The sequence below is a fragment of the Cryptotermes secundus genome, unplaced genomic scaffold (assembly GCF_002891405.2).
Source record: "Cryptotermes secundus unplaced genomic scaffold, Csec_1.0 scaffold172, whole genome shotgun sequence".
Taxonomy (NCBI): domain Eukaryota; kingdom Metazoa; phylum Arthropoda; class Insecta; order Blattodea; family Kalotermitidae; genus Cryptotermes; species Cryptotermes secundus.
In genome coordinates this window covers 43905-66733 of record NW_019721518.1, presented here as the reverse complement: position 1 = coordinate 66733, position 22829 = coordinate 43905, and the positions used below count along the sequence as shown (strand labels likewise).

Below are 22829 nucleotides of genomic sequence, written 5' to 3'. Positions count from 1 at the left end.
AAGTGATAATGTGGTACTTTTTCCATTTGCTTTCCACATCGCAGTACAACAGCCGTTCAAACCACTCTGGTCACGCCTGTTGCTATACGAACTTGAACCAACTCGAGCATCATTTGCTCTGTGCTTCAAGTCGCTGCTGCTGATGCTGCTTCCGGCAGCACCTTAAGAGCTGCATTTAGTATAGTAATTACGTAATCGTGTTCAAATTAATTAATAATAATACTATATTCATAGCTTCTGCTATATATATGTGGTTTGTTATTGCAAATAATTCATTTAAATTCTTTATTCATTTAAGTGCTTACTTAACAGGCGACAGGACAGTTACACATAAGTACCAGCAAAAGAACGAATCAAGTTAACTTGTGTCATTTGAACGACAATAAATATTCAGTAACTGCAACCGCGCGAACCATTTCCTGATGACATATGTATATGTGTGTGTGTGTGTGTGTATGTGTGCAGTTAACAGTTCTTAAATACTGAATGACACCCAGAAGGGTACATGGCCCACAACTATATCACTCGGCACCCCTGATTTTAAACTACTACAAACTGAGCATCACTTTTCAGTGGCATGAGGTGTTTCTGACGTCACTATTAAGGAAGTAAAAGGTAAAGGCAAAGCTATCCCTGTAACAGGCCATGGAGGCACATAAAGCTGTGAGACGTCGAGTCTCCCACATCATCTAGACAATCGGCTCACAGATGGCAGTAAGTTTTGTCAGCCTTACGCGATTCAGGAAGTAAACTATGCAGGTAATCAAAAGCACTGGGAAGAAGTGAGAAATATATATGTATATATATATAATTTTATTTGCGTCTCATCAAAGGAAGATATCACAAGAGACCAAGACCTCGACAGGAAGATGTCAAAAATTATTATATCAAGAAATAGGGTATAAAGTTGTGAGTGGATTGAACTGGCTCCGGATAGGGTCCAGCGGTAGGGTTTTATTAATGACGATGAATAGTCGGGTGCCTTAAAAGTAAGGAAATTCTCGACTGGCTGAGTAATAAATAACTTTTCCTAGAAGATTCTACATAGGATTGAGTGAGTGAGATATTTGGTTAAGTTATTGGATGCATGAATTAATTTACTCTGTTTGGGAGATAAGCATTTGGAGTCTCGGCTGAGGCACAGGCTTTCCTTACTGATATCTTTCGGTTTTTTCTTCTCACTTCCTTTTTATGAACGCTAAAGTATTAAGTCTACCTCGAAGGAAGCCATGATCACCTCTGCCTCATGTCACAACTTGAGATGCTTGTTACTCAGAATTCTCATTTGTTTGACAGAACCACGACGCCTCGTGGAGACTCGACTCGAGTGGAAGCAGCAGGTTGGAAAGGTGAAAGTTCAAGGTCGAGGCAAATCCCGGAAGACCCGGTGGAGACGCTCCGTAAGCAAGGAACGACACGTCGAAGCACTCTTGAGTGGCTGACATGTCCATGATGAAATTCCACGAAGATAGCGATGTCGAAACATACATCCTCACAATCATGAATATTGTATCGGCCCTTTATCGCGACGCCAGCATAGGCAACAGTATAAACGTCGTCGTCGTCGTAAGGATTATACTACTGGAGGATGAAGTGTCCCAGTTGAAAACACACTGTGGTTTTGGAGTATGGGAAAATGCACTTGAAAAATAATACATTCTTTACTGCCCTAATGTTATATACATTATAGGTAAATCCCTTACTTTATCTCTTTATTACTACATCCTCGTCGCTTTATTCGGATTCTTCTTTGTGTCAACAGTAGGAATGTGTCATCTTCCGTTTTGGAGGTGTTTTAATTTAGCTACCGTAGTTAATCAACCATCCTATTTACTCCAAAGAATTGCTGGGAACTTAACATAGATGATCAAGAAATTATCCCCCTTTTATAGAGCCTGAAGGTTCATTTCCATGTTCACAAGATCTCGGCTTTTTTCCTCTCGTGAGTTAGTTCAATCCAATCTACGGTCTTAGACTCTTATATTTTAAGAACTCTTCCAATTACTCAACGTTTTCCAAGACACCTCTTCCCTTCAGATTTTCACACTTCTATTTTTGTGCATTTTTCATTTATTTATACACCATGAAAAGTCAGTTTTATGGGTTTGCAGCTAATACATTTCCTTCGAGTTTAAACTCTGCGTATTGCTGTAGGTTTACTAAAAACCGTTTTTTCTTTTGCTGAGTTGAAATTTTAAACACATCGAATGTCATCTAAATTTAAAAATCTAACCATGACCCCTGGAAAGAAATATCCATAACGGTCAGCGTAAAGTTTAGGGTGGGGGGGCACACTTTCTGTCCCATTTCCAAGTTCAGACATGCCTGATTAAGCGTGCCTTAATTCCAGTATATATCAATACCCCTCAATTTGTGCGTTTCAGAGAGATCTGAACATCACTGTGAACGCTGACGAAACCCTAGCCAGCTTCTGCAATTGGCAGATGGGCCTCAACCATCCTGAGGACTCTCATCCAAATCATCACGACGTGGCGATCCTTATCACAAGGTATGTTCGGCAGGATCGGCTATTTTGTATTTATAAGACATAGGGTTCCTACCATCATAAAATTCAAAAGTTAATATTTTGTTTTTACTATGTCACATCACTCAGTGTCTGAGATCCGGAGATCAGCTGATATATATATATATATATTTTTTTTCTGTGGCGCTACAGCCCCAATTTGGGCCTAGGCCTACCTAGGACTCCTTGGGCGAGTGACCAGCTCGTCGCAAGGCCTCTACCTATACACAAACACAGAAAAACGCACACAAACATCCATGCCCTGAGTGGGATTCGAGCCCACGATCCCGGCTTCCGAGCGAGTGAAAACAGTTCATGCCTTAGACCGCTCGGCTACCGTGACCGGCATATATATATATATATATCACGATATAGCTGATATGTTATCAGCTGAGTTCGACATTACTTTTGCTCTTCTGAAGAAACACCTAACTGAGACATTTATTACTACACGAAACTGTAGCAATTAACATTTTTGATGAACTCCTTCAGCTTTACAGATCGTCGACGAATGTCCCTCTCAAGCACTGTTACTTGAAGGTTCCAGATTCAAATCTATGCACGAAAATCGGCTATTCTGACGAGAGAATTTTCGCTGTGTTCCACAGCCCCTCTAAGAAATACCAAAAGGGTAGGCCCCACCTCGAATTATGCCGCGGCTGTTATCTTTGACGTTCTTTTTAAATTAATTATCCGCTAATGAGCCATCCTTTCGACCCTGTATAATACACGTATGAGCTACTGATATTATCGTTAAATAAGCCGTAAGCAAACACATTCACCTCATGTCTTGACGTGCGTTCGTCCAATAAATCTTTTAACAAATGCCGACGGACTAAAAGGTCATCAGAGAATCATATGTAGCCTCAATATAATGTCACTTTCACTTTTCTTTCAAGAGGTAGTGGGATCATGCCTTGCACCTGAACACAGTACACACAATATATTTTGTGGTGAACGGTCATACTTAGGCATGGCGCCACCAGCATTTCTTCCGCGGCTTGGAAACGTCTAAATATTTGTTCGCAAATTTACGCATTTAAGACGTTTCATATTATTCTTCCTGACCGCCCTACAGCATTTAGAATTAAGAAATAATTATATATTATATTTAAGCATCCTCTTGCCCTCTACACTTCTATATAGCAAATACCATCGTAAATGCAATTTATTTGTAGTTCTTTGGCTTTCTTCTTTTACACTACATGTTTCGGCCGTAACTGGCCATCATCAGGTGTATTTTCACTTACGTAGCTGTCACACTGCACGTAATTTAAATTTTAAAAACACCAGCTCTCTCAATTGCCATTGCTGCGTTTCAATCGGTCCCGATATACCAGAATCTCTTTGCTGATTTTGTCAGTTATGTTTAAAATCTCTGTTAATATACACTCGTCGATTTGATTTAGAATTTTAATTTAAAATTTAAAATTTAAATCACAGGGATACCTGCTCTGTGTCTACATGTGCTGCAGCGGCTACTTCTTCCTTTCAGCACCGTTCACGTATTATTCTATGCAGGCTCCCTGTGTGTATGCCGCTGCTTATCTTTAATACGTTTGCAGATAATCCCTGTGATTTAAATTTTAAATTTTTAAATTGTAATTTAAAATTTTAAATCAAATCGACGAGTGTATATTAACAGAGATTTTAAACATAACTGACAAAATCAGCAAAGAGATTCTGGTATATCGGGACCGATTGAAACGCAGCAATGACAATTGAGACAGCTGGTATTTTTAAATTTTAAATTACGTGCAGTATGACAGCTACGTAAGTGAAAATACACCTGATGATGGCCAGTTACGGCCGAAACATGTAGTGTAAAAGAAAAAAGACAAAAAACTACAAATAAATTGCATTTACGACGGTATTTTTATTATACATATAAGAAATAATTCTTGAATATTGTAATCCTTATTGAATTCATATAGGACATTGGTGGGAAAGCCAGAAGGAAAGAGACCACTGGGAAGACCAAGGCGTAGGTGGGTGGACAATAATAAAATGGATCTTAGAGAGATAAGATGAAGTGGTATGGACTGGATTGGTCTGGCTCAGGATAAGGATCAGTGGAGGGCTCTTGTGAACACGGTTCCATAAAATGCTGAGAAGTTCTTGAGTAGCTGCATAATTGTAGGCTTGTCAAGAAGGGCTAAGTTTCGTGAAGTTAGTATATTTCATTTCTTCAGAATCGATTAAAAAAATCCGAGGGCGGAGGAGGTAATGCCTATTTTAACCTCCCCGCCAGCGTCCAGACTTCTGGGCGCTACTGGGCTGAGTGAGCAAGTCGGTGTAGCGTTAACGCTCTTGACCTGTATCGGAATTGCTTCGAATCCCGTCCTAGACACTGACTGCCGTAAGTGATGGTTTTTCTTCAGTTCTTCCAGAAGTGCCGCACTTATAATACGATCATTTCCTTTCAAATCTTTTTCCATTCGTAACTCACGAGTCATCCTATGATTCGACGTTGTATAGTCTGAGATAACTGACGGCCCTGTGAGTTAAACCACGAAACGCAGTCTACCGGCCTGACGAGGTGAAGGCATCAGTTTGTGAATCAGGACTGATTTCAACATTCCTACGATAAGTGGGGGTAGTAATGGCCGGAAGGGAGTATGTACTGTACTCACTGTGAGCCGTTTAGTGCTTGAGAATAGTGAAGAGAGAAACATAGAGACCTTAGTGAACTTTCTCCTACACTCCAGGCTCCCTCATTCAGGGAACCTAAAATAAGCGTGCACCTTGCCTCTGCAGTACTGTGTCCATCGAAGTAAACTTCTAGTGTATACACCTTGTTAAGATGTTACCAGTGTTGCTGATTATATTAATTTTTCTATTTTTTTTCCTTATTTCTGTGACAGCTGTAGTAACTCGCGGGTCTGCAAAAGAAGCGACCTTGTATTCTTGCCAGAATTTTCTAAACAGGTCACTTTTGGACTGCATATCATTAACATTGGCATATACCGCAAACCATAAGCAGTCTGCCAAATTTTGTTGTTTTCTTCACTAATGTCAGTAAACATGAAAACGCGTACACAAGGTTTTATTCTTTTTCCAATGAGATCATCGGCACAAATACACGATGTTTGCCAAAACATATTATTTTGTGCCAGTGATGCAATCTTTATAACATTATATATGGATGGCCTGCTCCCACGCTTTACATGAGCCTCTGAGCTTTGAGAATACAGTACGCCAGGCCTATAGGGACAGTCTGAAGCTCTTGTGAACTAGAAATATAGCATAGGCGGATAACCCCACAATAATGGGTCAAAATGCACCATGTTTTCAGCAAACCTCTCGTGTTCATGATTTGCTGAGAAGAGAACATCTGTACCTACTAATTAAGGAATACATAATATTGTGACATGACGACTGAAAGCCGGAATAGTCCGTTGCTAGACAATGGCTCACTAACACGTTTCTATGTAGATGAGGATTCGTGGAGACCGACTTAGTACGGAACGCGCTTTCCATGTCAACGGACTCAACAGAGGTTCCCATGGATTCGCGCAAACAACAAATATTTTCCTTGGATACGCGCTAGGCTATAAAAGCGGGAATTTAGAGAAGATTGATTCAGTTTCGTGCGGAGACGGGGTCGAATACCTCCACCGCAGCCCTGAGAGTCATAGGAGGCGAAGAAGAGAGAAGTCTCAAATCTAAGACAATAAAATATGGTCACGAGTCCCTTCGGGACTGGGACCCGAGAATGTCTGTGCTGGCGACAGACACGTCTTCTCGTCAGAGAGTGCGCCCTACATCAACAAACAAACCCACAACTGTCTGACAGTAATAAAAATCTGGTCGTTAGCCCCAGATTGGTGCTTTATTCCAAGACAGACTGGCAGACTGACCGTCGGTCTTAACATTAAAGTAGACTATATTTGTGGTAAAGAGATAGGGCCTAAAAAGTGCTGTTCTTCTGCTAGCACTAATCATTCATTAATATTAATTAGAAGTAAGAATTCAGCTGACAAAACGTAGTTGACAGTGAAGATACATTTGCGCACAAGTTGTCCATAGTGCGATTCCTTGCTTTTAAAAAGAAGTCAAAACTATTGTGCTGCATGTGGCCTGTCACGTTTAATTTTCAAGGTACACGTCACTGTCGGACAGTTCAAGCTATTAGGCCATTAAACCATGGGTACCTCATAGTTACAAACGGCCTCAGCGGCCTCCGTAATCTAGAGGTAACGTTCCCACCTCATGACTCGTAGTACGCGGGTTCAAATACCGGGCGGAGGTCGTCGCATTTTTAAGGGCGGAAAAATTCAGGGAACAAGTCCTCCGGGAGGGACTTTAAGCCGTGGGTCCCGTGTCGTAGCTTTACGGCACGTAAAAGAACCTCATATCTCCAAAGGAGGTCACTGAGCCAAATTAACGGACGTTTCCCGCCCAACAGTAGTCTCTAATACCTCTGGTAGATGGGGGAAGCATTATAGATACCTCTCAGCTAGTAGAGCCGGTCTCGCTGGCTGGGCGGGACTGATGGTAAGCACCAGTACCGGTAGGATATAGAGACTGGTAGAAATCATAGAGGGAAGCACAATGGACCAATACAGGTCTCAGTGCATGGGGAAACCCACCCTCTCCAGTAACTAACTAACTAACAAACGGCCTCAGTCCACTTGAACTACGAGGAGGCTCTGCAATGGGCCCTCGACGTCCCGTATACCTTCCTGGATATGTGGCTCTCAGTAACCGCCGGAAACATTGCCCATAGTGCGCTGTAGCTCCTCTGTCTCGCAGCTAGGGGCACATTCTCAAGCATCCCCGTTAGAAATTTCCAGGAAATCGTAATATCGTTGATCAGTCAGCCTGTCAGGTAGACGACAAGGGCCAACAACAGTGTCCCCTGCGATTTCAACCAAACGCTGACGCTAAAGGGGGCTTGATACCCACGGTTGTGAATGATGTAAGGATCACTGCATGTTCAGAAGTCGCTATTCTGAACGTTGAGCACACCCTCACCCGAAATGGCTTCGTCTCTCCGCAAAATATTATGTAAAAAGAGGTCATCCTTTGTGTGTTGAGTTGTAGGCATTCGCAAAATTACATGCATACAGAATGATCGTCTGGAAACAGATATGTGACCCGCAAGGAGTGATGGATCGCGTTGATTGTCATGAAGTACTCCAAGGTCCCTCGCTCGGGATAGTCCCTATTCTTGTGCGATATCGCGTTAGCTTCTGCAATGCCCTCGTTCCACATTTGAAGTTAGGGTATATTCATTGACTGACATCTGTGCATTACGTCGGACGACCTGCATTCACGTGTGACGTAGGTGCTAAAATTCAGTCTCACAAAGACTCTGTTTCAGTCGTCGAAACACATTAGCATCTGGATGGCGTAGACCAGAGTAATGTAGAGCATATTCCCGTGCAGCGGTACCAGTTCAACCATTGCAAATTCCGAAGGTTAACAGCGTGTGTCAGTGCTCGTCGTCTTTGTATTCCATGATCATTCGATCAGAACTGACCCCCGCTGGGCACTGTCTTGAGTACATGTGACACGCTGTGTATCGTCGTGAAAACACTGCTAAAAAGTTTGTTACCTCTTTTAATGGTGATGTGTACCTCGAAAACTAAGCCCCACGAGACATACATTGTATAAAATTTTTAAGTTGTTTCGTAAAAAGAAATCATATTATGGACAGCTTGAGCACAAATTTCATTTCACTCTGTATAATCAATCAGGTTATGGGCCTATATTTATTTTAGTCAACAATGCGAATGAGCTTAATTGGCCATCCTGATACTAATGTTACATTTATTTTCCTGTTAATTATTCTTTTGTAATAAGTTTTCTTTTTTTAAATTGATGTATCTGTATATGTTTTTATTATGACTAATGTATGAAAATAACATGGCGTCATATTGCATATTATATAAATTGGTTTTAAGAATTCTGTCGACATGATGTTATGGAGTGGTACATAATCAAACAATTTTTACAATTATTTTACTCAGCTACATATGTCGGCCTAATTGAGCATCCAGATACTGATGCAATTTTTTTAATGAAGGAACACAAAGGAACAACACTCAGTGATAGGAAAAATTTTACAGGTATACATAAATTTGCAAAGAATGAAATTGGACACTCTTAGTGTTATTATGACTTAGAAAGCAGACAAAATTTAAGACAACTTGAGTAACATGGAAAAAGCTTTAGAGGCAATGTATTTTAGTAAACTGCATATAGACAATAATTCCAATCAGTTTCTTTACCTCTCTGGGAGTCAGATGAGGTGCAAATACCTTAAGGTGTCACAAGATGGTAAGCAGTACCGTTGCAAATATTCACTACAACCTGCAGTAATGGAGGTAGCAAAGAGACCTAAGCCAGACTGACAGATGACTATTGATCTTTATCCATTTTCATCTCCTTCCTGAGATTTTTATATTTTATATATCATTCCTGCACATGGCAAAAAATTTGAATGTGGCCAGAAATTTGTGAGCTTTCTAAACTATGAGTTTTGCAAGAAGTACATAATTAGTATCATTATTACAATATTCTCCTCCTGTTTCCTTACCAAACTTTGTTTGCGGCACAAAATTTAGTATCAATTACAGCTAAAGATGCACATTAATACTGCTACAATGAAATTGATGTGGTTTTTAAAATGACATTTTTATTCAAAGCAATCATACTTTTGTTAATTCAGGTCTGAACTTGCTGTATTCAACATGCAGAACCCAGTAATTAAGTCCTAAATAGAATTATAAGTTCACGATAAAAAGGTTCGTTCCTAAGTACTATTCTGATACCTTGACTGGAAAAAAGTGATGAAGCTCAAGTGATAAATCTTTTCTCTATTCCAGAGAAAATGCGTCATTCTGTTGTGAACAACTTAGATAACTGATTGCTTTCAGTGTTTTAAAAGTAAATATATGACATTCAGGAGGATTTATTTTCCAGGACACATGTATGAGCAATCAGAAATATGTTTAACATAAATTGTACCATTTATATTTTATGGGCTTTTGAATAGAATGATTTTTGATCTGTTAAAACTTTTCATGCATCTGTTTATCTACAAGATATTGCATGGCATATATGAAAGTCAAAAGGCGTCGTCATACAGTATATGCATGTGCATATGAACAAAATAGGCAAAACGTATTTACTACACTTTCCAGTTTCTTATCTATTATCAACATTCCTAAATCCTTATGGACCGTATATGATTATTACATAACATGTCATGTTTCATGTAACTGGAGGGAGGACATCTGTGCACGCCAGAACACACCATGCAGCACACTAGGAGTGGCACATGTGGGAGGGATGTGCCAACCTGATCGCAGCTGCAATGTCAATGAAGATAATGGGATTACTCTTGCTCACACTATCACACACGAGATGGGCCACAAGTATGTTCACAGCACTACAAATTGGCTTTGCCAGGGTGAAATTTCTGAGCCTGCTATGGGTGGAATGAAAGTGAAGTAGTGAATTGCATATTGTACACTTTATTTCTTATACTTGGTTATTTTGAAAGCTATGATCTTAATATTATAGAATTTAAATCGCAAGTTGACTAGTATATAATTTGTAACAAAGTCAGTAAATTGAAAACTGTGACTGGGATGAACTTCGATTCCCAAGAGGAACAAGAATTTTTTTCTTTCTTTATCACCTTGTCCAGAATGCTTCTGGGTTCCTCTCTCTCATCTCTCTGTTTTCTTCCCCCCCCCCCAAAACCATTTGACATTAAGGACACTTTTCTAGGATATAAAGTGACTAGATCATGGAAGTGAAGTCTGTCTTCATTCCCACATGTCTCCATGATACAGTGCTTAACAGGTAACAGTGCAACAGCAATAATATTACTGTGTGAGGAATCAGGATAAATTGCAGATGCAGTAACATTATGGTGCTCACATTTTCATAATGGCAGTGCTCTTTTGATGTAGTATTATTGTTTCATTTGAACAAATATTGTTCTTGTATATTTTTTGTTCATCTGCTTACCATCATAGGTCAGAATCTCATATTACAGAGCAAAATATCAAGTCAAACAAGTGTTATTTCTTCATTTGCTGTCTCATTACAGCGTTCATAGTGTGTTTGCTTTGTGTTAGAGAGAGCTCAACATTCTGGAGAAACATGTGGTTTGGTGTTGAAGGGTAAGTAAGGCAAGAAATCAGAAAGATCAGTATCTTGCTTGGCTTACCCTTTGTCTGTGAAGGTGGAGTAGATATATGCTTCCAAAATGTCAAGATCTTGCCGAAGTGTACAGTGTTACAGCCCAGAATCTTAATAATCACATGAAGTCTAATATGTCTTGTTTAAACACTAGTGCAAAGCATCCTTATTATTTCAAGAAGTATTCCTGTGGGAAAGAACATAGGTAGGACATACTGCCAGTGCTCAGTATAAAGGGACTCAAATTTGCATATCATAATTATATATACAGGGCCTGTTTTCAAATAAACAAAAAACAAACTCCATGATTTTAGTCCGCAAGCGAACTATACTGACCGAGCGATCGCTGCTTGTCGGCGAAGTTTAGTGCCAACTTTTGTGGATATAGGGTGTTGCATGGTCAGTGCAATGAATCCCCATAGCTGTTTATTTCGGTTTTCTAGACCGGAGCCGCTATTTCCTTGAAATAGCTCCTTGGGACTGTTGTCATGTGACCAAAATAATTAATATAGGGAGAAGAGTGAAAAAGTTAAAGTTATGAGTTAAATGCATTTGTAGGACTTTCATAAAATTATTTTTGGTGGTTCAAAATGTCAGCATGGTACAACATTAACATTTTAAGTTAATCTTCCAAATTTCAAGTATTAAAATGAAGTACCAACAGAAATTCGTGCAGAAGTATAACATCATCAGAATTTTTAAAATTTTGGGACGATATTTGTTCAGAAGAACATTCCAACAACAATCACAATTGTCAGAAAAGTAAGAAAGTAAAAATAAATTTCTTGTAAAGAACTAAATGAGATTTCAGCAACAATCGCAATTGGCACAGAAAAGTAAGAAACTAAAAATAAGTTTCTTGTAAGGAATTAAATGAGATGCCTTCCAATATACTTTGATTCAAAAGTGCGCCAACTTCTTCTTCAAGCAAATAGTTCAGAACTGGTTCTCCTCTGAATGTTGAGTTAAATTTTAGCCTGTCTCAAGCTTATCTGTTGGAGTAGACATTGTTCTGGCATCATCCATCATTGTCTTGTAACCTCAATGAAGATGACCAGACAAAGAAGAAAATAGGCGCAAATTCTAACTTCAGTTTGACAGAAAAGTGAAAATTTTACTAATATTACTAATCTGTTGACTTCAGTTTTGGCATGTACCATGACACAGAGAAGATTGGCTGCAGCCGCCGTCAGGGAAATACCTTACATGTGATGACACCGAGCTTTGAAGCCGATGCTGTAGAAGTCGCATGGTCAAGCTGCAGTAGGCGTGACATCACAAACTTCCTCGAGTGAGTGAGTGACCAGCAGACTTTTTATTATTTGCCGAGATCAGTTGATAATACAACATTCTGCTGTGGTAACTGCTGAAATGGATTAGCATAGTTACTAGTGAAGAATGAATTCACGGGGGAAAGGAATTGAAGAACAATACTCATAGTAAATATACTGAACTCCTCGGTTTCATTTATCAATGTGTGGTAGTTGGCTAAAATGTGGTTTGGAGATTATACAGAGTGTAAAACAAGACATGCAATAGGATTTTGAAATTTACCTAGCACGTCCACAAAGTAAGTTTCCCACTCGTCCCACAGCTAGCAAATCTTATATTGCGCGAAGCGACTGCGCGTACGTGATAGAGCAATAACGTAGCATGGCGCATGCACTAACGGAATTTCCCGCGTTCCCACAGTAGCATCGTTGCAGCTGTTGAAGATGGAGGTTCTTATTCAAACTCCCGCCGACTGTGAAGTGCGGTCAGTGATAAAGTTTTTGAATGCACAGAACATAGCGCCGATCGAAATTCATCGTCAGCTGTGCCGGGTCTATGGGCCTAACATCGTGAGCAAGCAGATGGTGCGTCGCTGGTGCAGACAATTATCAGCAGGTCGACAAAGTGTGCACGATGAGAAGCGCAGTGGGTGGCCATCCATAATTACAGACGACCTGATGGAGCTTGTGCGGGAACGCATTATGGAGAATCGTCGCGTCACAATTACGGAACGCAGCAGTCATGTCCCGCAGATTTCCCGCCCCTTGTTGCACGAAATTTTCACGGAGCACCTGTTGTTCAGGAAATTGTGGCCGGGTGGGTGCCGAAGCAACTGACACCAGAACACAAAACAAAGCACATGGTGTCAGCATTGACATTTCTGCAGCGGTACCATGATGACGGCGACGAGTTTCTGGACCGGATCATCACAAGTGATGAAACGTGGATTGCACACATTACCCCAGAAACCAAGCAGCAGTCAATGCACTGGCGTCACAGTGAATCTCCCTGTAAGACGAAATTCAAGAAGACATTGTCGGCGTGGAAAGTGATGTGCACGGTATTCTGGGACACGTCGACTTCCTGACCAGAGGTGAGACGGTGAATGCTGAGCGTTGCTGTGAAACACTGTATAAATTGTGTCGGGCCATTCAGAACAAGTGGCGCAGGATGCTTAGTGCCGGTATTGTCTTCCTGCATGATGACGCTAGGCCGCACACGGCTCGACGGCCAGCAAGTCTCCTGCAGGAGTTCAGCTGGGAGGTGTGTAAACATCCACCCTACAGCCCGGACCTCACTCCCAGTGATTTCCATCTTTTCCTACACCTCAAGAAATTCCTGTCCGGTGAGCGTCAGTGTTTTGAGAATGACAGAGAGGCGGAGATGGTTGTCACACAGTGGTTCCAATCCCAGGCGGCAGACTTCTACAACACAGGTATTCAAAATTTGGTCCCACGGTATGACACATGTCTCAATTCCGGTGGCGATTATGTTGAAAAATAGCTGAACACTTGCTGTATCTGTTGCAATAAATATTTCCATGAAATTGTGTTTTGTTTCTGTAAATGGCCCCAGGGAAACTTACTTTGTGGATGAGCCTCGTATATACATTTTAAAATGTTGTAATTATGAGTTATGAAAATTTTCCTGCATGATTTTAGACTCATGAAAACTGTGTTGCCAGGAATAGTCTGAGAATTTTAGATACACCCTATGAATGTGATAAAATGTAATACATCATACCTTTCTAGAAAAATGGGAAGGTTACTTGCTAAGGTAAATTAGCACAAATATTTTTACCTGTCTGGATTACCATATGGACAGAATTTAAGAATTTCAAGCAATAAGACCAATAGTCAATAATGTTTTATTCCATATGAATTTGAACAACAAATGCCAGTTGGCACAATCTTCCACTATAGCAGTTCTCTCAAGCACTGGTTTGCAGAATGAGAATGATCCTCAATATTTTTAATGGCAGTCACCTTCAATTAGTGGAAATATTAAGGCAACTAAAATTGATATGATGATTGTTATTACAAGATTTATATTTCTTAATATATTAATTCATGAAAATTCTTTGACTTCCATTACGTGATTTCAGACACTTCACTAAGCGATGAACTTGGTTTGATGGACTTGTTCACTGAGTAACTCTGTATCAATTTCTTTTTATATAATAAAAAGAATTCCTTTTTTAACAATAGAAGGCAAATATAAGGAATGCGGTTAAAACAGTGATGTTATTCAGATGCAAGCTAGTAGCTTTTAAATAAAAATGATCTACAGTCTAAAGGATATATATTTTCTAACTTCATTGCTTTCTAAGAAGTTAATGATTGATTGTTATTTCAGTTGATAGGCCATGTGGGCCTCTAGATAGGTTTTCAGGTTTAAAGCATCATATAGCATCAACAGCAAATTAAGATGTAGAATACATAATCAGTCCATGTTAGGTGGGTCCATTGTCACCATGGCATGGCGCATCCTCAGGTTGCGAATAGAGGAGACACCCTCAAGTTTTGGAAGGAAGCTGCAAATATATTGAATAAGCAGTCGCCAACAGCCGACAAGGGTGGTCCTCCATCTTGGGGGTTGGGCATGGGGCTAACAATTCCTCACTGTAAAGAATAAACTTGTGAAGAAAATTCTCAATAAGCCTCGGACCTGTACAGATTCCTTGGATGAATGACCTAAGCTAAAGAAAATGGCAATGAGATTTGGTACATGGAAAGTTCAAACTTTGTATAGGGCAGGTTCTCTTAGTGCAGTGGCGGAAGAAATCTTAAAATATATTAGATTTAGCGGGGCTTCAGGAGGTCAGATGAGACTGAGGTGGCATCGCACCAGCTGGCAAATTACATTTTTATGTGGAAAGGGGAATGAAAATCATGAATTAGTTACAGGTTTTTTTGTACATAAGAGAATCGTATCAGCAGTTAAGAGGGTAGAATTCATTAGTGATAAGATATCATATATAATACTAAAAGGCCGCTGGTGTGATATCATCCTTACGATGTTCATGCACCAACAGAAGATAAAATTGATGACATCAAGGACAGCTTCTATGAAGAACTAGAACATTTATTTGATAAATTCCCGAAGTATCCTATGAAAATTTTGTTAGGAGATTTCATTGCCAAAGTAGGGAGGGAAGACATTTTCAAACCAACAATTGGGAATGAGAGTTTGCATAAAATTAGTCATAATAATGGAGTCAGAGTAATAAACTTTGCCACATCAAAAGATCTTACTGTCAAAAGTACAATATTCCCACATCGTAACATCCATAAATTTACTTGGACATCTCCTGATTGGAAGATACACAATTAAATTGACCATATTTTGATAGATAGGAGACAGCCTTCAAGTATACTTGACTGAGGGCAGCAGATTGTGATATTAACCACTACCTGGTTGAGGCAAAGGTTAGGGAAAGACTGGCAGTCAGCAAACAAACAATGCAAAGAGTTCATATGGACAGGTTCAATCTCAAGAAATTAAATGAGGTAGAGGGTAAAGAGCAGTATCATGTTGAAATCTCAAATAGGTTTGCGGCTTTGGAAAACTTGGACCCTGAGGTGGATGTTAATAAAGCTTGGGAAACTATTAGAGAAAATTTCTGCTAAGGAGAGTCTAGGTTATTATGAACTGAGGAAGCATAAGCCATGGTTCGATGAAGGATGCTCAAAATTACTAAAAAAAAAATGGAAGCTAAATTGCAATGGTTACAGGATCCAAGCAAAATAGATACGGATAATCTGAACAATATAAGAAGTGAAACCAGCAGGCATTTCAGGAATAAAAAGAAGGAATATCTGAAAGACAAAATTGATGAGCTTTAAATGAACAGTAAGAACAAGAACATTAGAGACCTGCACAGAGGAATAAATGGCTTTAAGAGCTGTTACCAACCTAGAAGTAACTTAGTGAAGGGTGAGAATGGTGATCTGCTTGCAGATTCCCACAACAATTTGAATAGGTGGAAGAACTACTATTCTCAGTTAACTAATGTACATAGGGTCAGTGATGTTAGGCAGATAGAAATGTACACCGCTGAGCCATTAATACCTGATCCCAGCCCTTTTGAGGTTGAAATTGCTATTGCAAAATTGAAAAGGTATAAATCGCCAGATAGTGATCAAATTCTGGCAGAATTTGTTCGAGCAGGAGGCGAAATATTACGTTCTAAGATCCATAAGCTAATTAATTATATTTGGTATAAGGAAAAATTGCCTGATCAGTGGAAGGAGTCTATTATTGTACCAGTTCACAAGAAGGATGATAAAACTGACTGTAGTAATTATCGGGGGATATCACTGCTATCAGTTTCATACAAAATTTTATCCAATATTCTTCTCTCAAGCTTAAGTCCATACATAGCTGAAATTATTGGGGGTCATCAGTATGGGTTTCGAGGTACGAGATCAACTACTGATCAGATGTTTTGCATTCTTCAGATATTGGAGAAGAAATCGGAGTACAATGAGACAGTACATCAGCTATTTGTAGACTTCAAGAAAGCAATGATTCAGTTAGGAGGGAAGTATTGTACAGTATTCTGATAGAGATTGGGATACCCATGAAACTAGTTAAGCTAATTAAAATGTGTTTAAACGAAACTAATAGTAAAGTCCGTATAGGTAAACATTTGTCTGATAAATTTCCTATCCAGAATGGTCTAAAACAAGGAGATGCTTTATCGCTTTATCAACTTTGCTTTAGAATATGCAATTATTAAGGTCTAGGAAAACAAGGTGGGACTGAAATTAAACGGGACACATCAGCTGTTGGTCTATGCCAATGACATGAATCTGCTGGGTGATAATGTAGATACCATAAAGAAAAACACACAAACTTTAATTGACGCAAGTAACGAGATTGGTCTAGAAGTAAACACAGAGAAAACTAAGTATATGTTGCTGTCTCATGACCAAAATGCAGGGAAAAATCATGACATAATGATAGAAAACAGATGTTTTGAAAATGTGGCATAGTTCAGATATTTGGGAGCAACGATAACAAACCAAAACCTGATTCAGGAGGAAATTAAGAGGAGATTGAACTCGGGCAATGCTTGCTACCATTCAGTCCAGAAACCTTTTGTCTTCTCATCTGCTGTCAAAACACATAAAAATTATAATATACAGAACTCTAATTTTGCCTGTGTTTCTGTATGGATGTGGAACTTGGTCTCTGACATTAAGGGAGGAACACAGACTGAGGGTGTTTGAGAACAGGGTCTTGAGGAGAATATTTGGACCGAAGAGAGATGAAGTGACAGAGGTTGGAGAAAACTACATAATGAGAAGCTTCATAACTTGTGCTCTTCTCCAAGTATAATTAGAATGATGAAGTCAAGGAAGATGAGGTGTAGCAGAGCATGTAGCATGAATGGGGGAGAAAGGGAATGCATGTAGGATATTAGTGGGAAAGCCAGAAGGAAAGATACCACTGGGAAGACCAATGCATAGGTGAGTGGACAATATTAAAATTGATCTTAGAGAGATAGGCTGGGATGATATGGATTTGATTGATCTGGCTCAGGATAGGGACCAGTTGAGGGCTCTTCTGAACATGGTAATGAACATTCAGGTTACATAAAATGCTGGGAAATTCTTGAGTAGCTGCAGATTTGGCTTCTCAAGAAGGGCTCAGCTCCATAAGTAAGTAAGTAAGTACATAATCAGTTCTTAGTGTTATTAAACAGNTTTATAATTTCCTAAAATATATATATATATATCATTATTTCTATCATTAATTTATCCCTACTGATTAAATTCACTTGTCATTAACACATCTGGGCACTGTGAAATGCTTCAAATACAAATAAAGTAACATATCATATTATATATTGTAATACAATAATCAGGATATATACTATACCTAAGAAATTCTACCTCAGTAAAATTTTATGTGGTTTCAGCCAAGGAAGTGGTCAGTGTCTTGAGGATGAACCCACTCAGAATGATTATAACTACCCAGACCTCCCTCCTGGAGCCATGTACAATGCAGATCATCAGTGCAGACTACAGTTTGGAACACGCATGACTGCAGTGTGCACACTACTTGAAGAGGTTCGCTTAATCACTGGTTACTATAATGTTAGTTAACAGAACTGAACTTCAGAATATACAATATATTATGGTCCATAATATGCATAATCAGAGGGTGAATTCTGAAGAAAAATTATTGCATCCATTTGAGTCTCGACTTCAGAAGTACTTATCAAGCGAAACATCAATGCAGCAGGGCGCTTTTACTGGTTCTGGAACCCCCAAAATCTAAGCCACTACTCTAACCCTGTCACCACTCCCTGGATTTTCACTTTTCTCAAAGAGTGCCTATTTTTCAGTGCTATCAATGGCATTGCTGATACTAAACTTCTTGAAAGATATCACAGATGTTTCCTATTTTACAGACTCCTGTGAATTATTTGTCTATTCACAAACACATGATATGGTTGGCCACTTCATTCAGTCAGTGTCAAATTGTGGTCTGTTGCCTCTATTTATTTGGTCCATTTCTCACTCATGAATGTGTTAAATGGTTTACTGAGATATCTAGTGGCTGCAATTGGCTGATAAAGCCTCTAGCCACAGCTTCATTCCACCCATCAATTCTTTAAAATGAATATGGATAAATATTCTTCATGGAATTTTATCTTTAGTCATTGCAATGAAGGCAGTTTTGTACCATCAGCCCAACATGTTAAAGTGGCTTTGTAATATTTCTTCTCCTGAACAGAAGTTATATCATGACTGAATTAGCATGTCCACAGTCCTGTACAATGCAGCATGGAAAAAGCTGAGGAACTTCGTCAATGTTTCCATCTGCCTGACTTAAAAACAGGATTTCTTCCTTGCAGCAATCACAGAGATCTCATGCTCCATAATTTTTGTTTCATATTTGTCTGGCATCTTTTGTGCTATCCTACCACCTCTGTGGTCTAGTGGTCAGAGTTCCTGGCTACAGATCCAGAGGTCCGGGTTTGATTCCTGGCGCTACCAGATTTCTTGAGAAGTAGTGGGTCTGGAACGGGGTCCATTCAGCCTCGTGAGGATAATTGAGCTATTTCAAGGAAATAGTAGCTCCGGTCTAGAAAACCGTAATTAATGGCCATGGGGATTCGTTGTGCTGACCACGTGACACCCTCTATCTGCTAAAGTTGGCACTAACTTTGCCTACGAGCGGCGGTTGCTCGGTCGGTATAGTTTGCTTGCAGACTCAAGCCACGGAGTTTCTCTTCTAGATCAATACCTACGCTTAGGCCATGCTCCTTCATAAATCTGTAACACCAAGAAGTTTTGCCAGTAAAAGACTGCCTTCCTGTGTGGAGACCTTGAGGAGGAAAACTACATGGAGATACCAGAAGTATACAAGAACACTGGCAAGATATGAAGAAAGTCGTCTTCTGGGTTTAGGCACCCAGAAGACGACTTTCTTCATTGTCATCGCCGTGAAAACCTCAAAACTTACTGGCAAGATATGTCTCCTGAAAAAGGCATTATAGGGCCTAAGACAAGCACCATTGCAATGGAACAAGAAGTTGACATCCTTTCTAAAAGAAGACGGTCTAAACCAACTAAAATCTGACCAGTGCATTTTTAAGAATGATGNTGAAAAAGGCATTATATGGCCTAAGACAAGCACCATCACATTGGAACAAGAAGTTGACAACCTTCCTAAAAGAAGAAGGTCTAAACCAACTAAAATCTGACCAGTGCATTTTTAAGAATGATGCCAATAGTTTGTTCATTGCCATTCATGTGGATGACATGATAATCATGGGAGAAGATGAAAGACAAATAGAGGAAATTTTGCTGAAACTGGAAAATCAATTCCAGATACCAAAAGCCACAAATCCAAAAGTTTATTTAGGAATACAAATTGAGAGGCAACCAGATGGGATACATATCTCTCAAACCAACTGTGCAAGCCAAATGTTGGAAAAATACAACATGCAAGAAAGTTGAGAAATGAAAACACCCATGGCCACGACCCCACCAACAAATGACGAAGGAGAAAATGACATAAGATTTCCTTACAGAGAAGCTGTAGGAAGCCTGCTATATATGGCATTCGCTGTAAATGTGGAAAGTCGAACCTTGGAAAATCCTGACAAAATAGCTATTCAGAATGTGAAAAGGACTCTTAGGTATGTGAAAGCTACACAAGATTCAGGAATAAAATATACCTCATCTGACTCCGAAACTGTGAAACTGGAAGAATTTAATGATGTTGATTATGCAGGGGATGTAAAGGATAGGAAGAGTGTAACGGGATATGTAATTATGATGTCAGGGGGCCCAATATCATGGTGCTCTAGGAAACAGAGTATTGTTGCATTATCAACCACTGAGGCTGAATATATTGCAGCAGCTGAGTGCTGTAAAGAATTGAAATATCTAAAGACATTGATAGAGGAGTTCACAGGAGAAAGGGTGGAAGCTGAACTGTGTGCCGACAATCAGAGTGCAATCAAGCTAATAGAATTTGGACAAGTAACGCATAGGAGTAAGCACATAGACATTAGGTATCACTACATAAGTGAACAATTGAAAGAGAAACTGTTCTCAATCAAATATTGTAACACTGAAACTCAGGTGGCAGACATTTTAACAAAATTGCTATCACCAGAGAAATTTACAAAGTTTAGCGAAATTATACTTAAGAAGAAATAAGTGTGATTTTGATAAGACTGAGAAAATTTTAATTACATCTACTAATTTTGTAATCTGAAGACTAAAATTACTAAGTGATATTCAATTTAACTTTGTAAAACAGCTAATAATGTTGATAACATTTTGAAATTAAGGAGGAATGTTGAGAATCTAGTAATGTAAAAATGATCATGTTGGTAATAGTGATCAATATTCATTTGTTTTTGTTTTGTATTATAATAAAAAGTTTCTTCTCATCCAGTATGGCTGTTAAGTGGTATGTAAGCATGACACAAAGAAAATCAACAATATGTTGATGGTACTTTATGAAATAGAATACAAAAGTGTTCTGAAATGTAAGTTGTTTATTTTGCATATATGCTGTTGCAGATCTGCTCACGACTCTGGTGCGTGGTGGATGGGATGTGTACCACAATGTTGCGCCCTGCTGCAGCAGGAACACACTGTGGGAAGCACATGGTGAGCCTATGGGGTGAGGGAGAGACTAATTATTTCTAGCTGTAGGCCCTTCACTGATTTCTGTTTCATACACAGTTTGTTGCAGTGTGAATATCCAAACACAAGTCTATGTTCTTGCAATCGCTTCTTTTAAATATTAATACATGTTAACACATAAAAATACACACTTCTAGCCAAGCTTACAGGAGCACATGTAACTGAGTGCCTAATTTTCAGTACTAGCTGTCACTCATATTCAAAATTTGTGGATTCAGAAATATGCATGAAGCAAATGGACTGTCCAGCTCATTCACCTATAACTTCTCCATATACAATTTGTCATCTCTTCAGTATATATAGGTACTATATTTACTCATATATACCCAGATCTCTGTATGTCTTTACTGTTATGCCATTTACTTCTTTAATATGAAAGTTATATAAGACTGATTCACTTCTAGCAATAATGGACCTTTGAAAATGTGCTGGTTTCTTTAAAAGTGGACTGTGCCAACTTGTAGTTTTAACTTGCCATGTAATAGTTGTTAGTTTACTTTCCTACCTGAAGAAAAAAGTAAGATTATTTTTGACTTATGAATCAGCTGACTAGTTTTTACAAAGTTTGTGTTAATGACATGCCATTTGGAAATCTCCCCAACCTTTTACTTCTTAATTTTTTAAAATGAGGAATGATTTGACTGGAATATGAACTTGTAAGGTGGGAGTGAATCTAGTTTTGCTAATATGGATCCTGAATGAATGTATAGTAATAATTCTTCCAAAAATGTTTGACTTCTTTCATCCTGGTGCATCACACTAATAATAGTATAAAAGATTATTAATGCCATCTAGTGTGATTGATAATATTCAAAAACTTTTATCATTTTGTTATGCCCCAAATTTGAGATTAGAAGGAGGATTGTATTACCCAAAAAAACCAGAGACTTGCGAAAAGAGTTTCGCAGCTATTACAGTAAATTGTAACACCAGGACTGGCAAGTAGGCTAAGAATGCGTGGGATCAGCATTCATACGTAAGAGCACCAGCCAGCGCTTGTCTCACTGGGCCACTGGAATATCGTAATATTGCGGCAGACACAGCAATCAGACGCAAGGGGTCCGCCCCCAACCACCCATGAGAGCCAATGAGGAGGTTATTATGAGGATTGAGGACACTGAGGGGAAGTCACCCACCCTCTTACGTCAAGGCTGAATCAGCGAAATAAAACCATAAATTAGGGAATTTCGGGGGACTTGGGATCACGTTCTAACAGAATATTCAGTTGTCAGCCGGAGGCGCTACTCAATATGGGTTTAACAAGCGCCGGAAGGGCCTACAGTCTTCTATGTCAAGTAAGTTTGTTTACGCATATTAGCCATGCTGAGTGATAATCTCGTTGTTTCATAGTCTCGGTGATACAGTGTGTTGAGATATTACGTGAGCAATTTCCAGTGTACCCAGTGAGCCTGAGGGTAGGGTAATAGATTAATGTAAAGGCCTAGGACATTAGGCAGGCCATCAGTGATTCATAGGATATATATCAAGGTGAGGGTTAGTGTGTGTAGTAAAGATAGTATGTGGGAATTTGATATATAAACATAACTCAGGGTAGTTTATGTAGAAGAGACCGTACGATAGATAGGTAATTATATATCATGTGTAATCAGAAATGTACAGGAAAAATATATAGGTTCACGAGGGGACTTGCGTGTCCTCGTTAGCAAGTCCGATAGAGAGAGAGAGAGAGAGAG

The 22829-nt window shown here is 39.3% G+C and overlaps 1 protein-coding gene across 1 annotated transcript in view; it reads left to right on the top strand.

Annotated features, from left to right (window-relative positions):
* LOC111875428 (A disintegrin and metalloproteinase with thrombospondin motifs 18-like) overlaps positions 1 to 22829 on the top strand; it is a 194462-nt gene that overhangs the window by 140728 nt on the left and 30905 nt on the right. Inside the window, 7 exon segments of the mRNA XM_023871673.2 lie at positions 1297 to 1433; positions 1435 to 1601; positions 2387 to 2509; positions 9760 to 9909; positions 11829 to 11975; positions 17883 to 18033; positions 21010 to 21099. Of these exon segments, the coding sequence (XP_023727441.1) occupies positions 1297 to 1433; positions 1435 to 1601; positions 2387 to 2509; positions 9760 to 9909; positions 11829 to 11975; positions 17883 to 18033; positions 21010 to 21099 (965 nt within the window).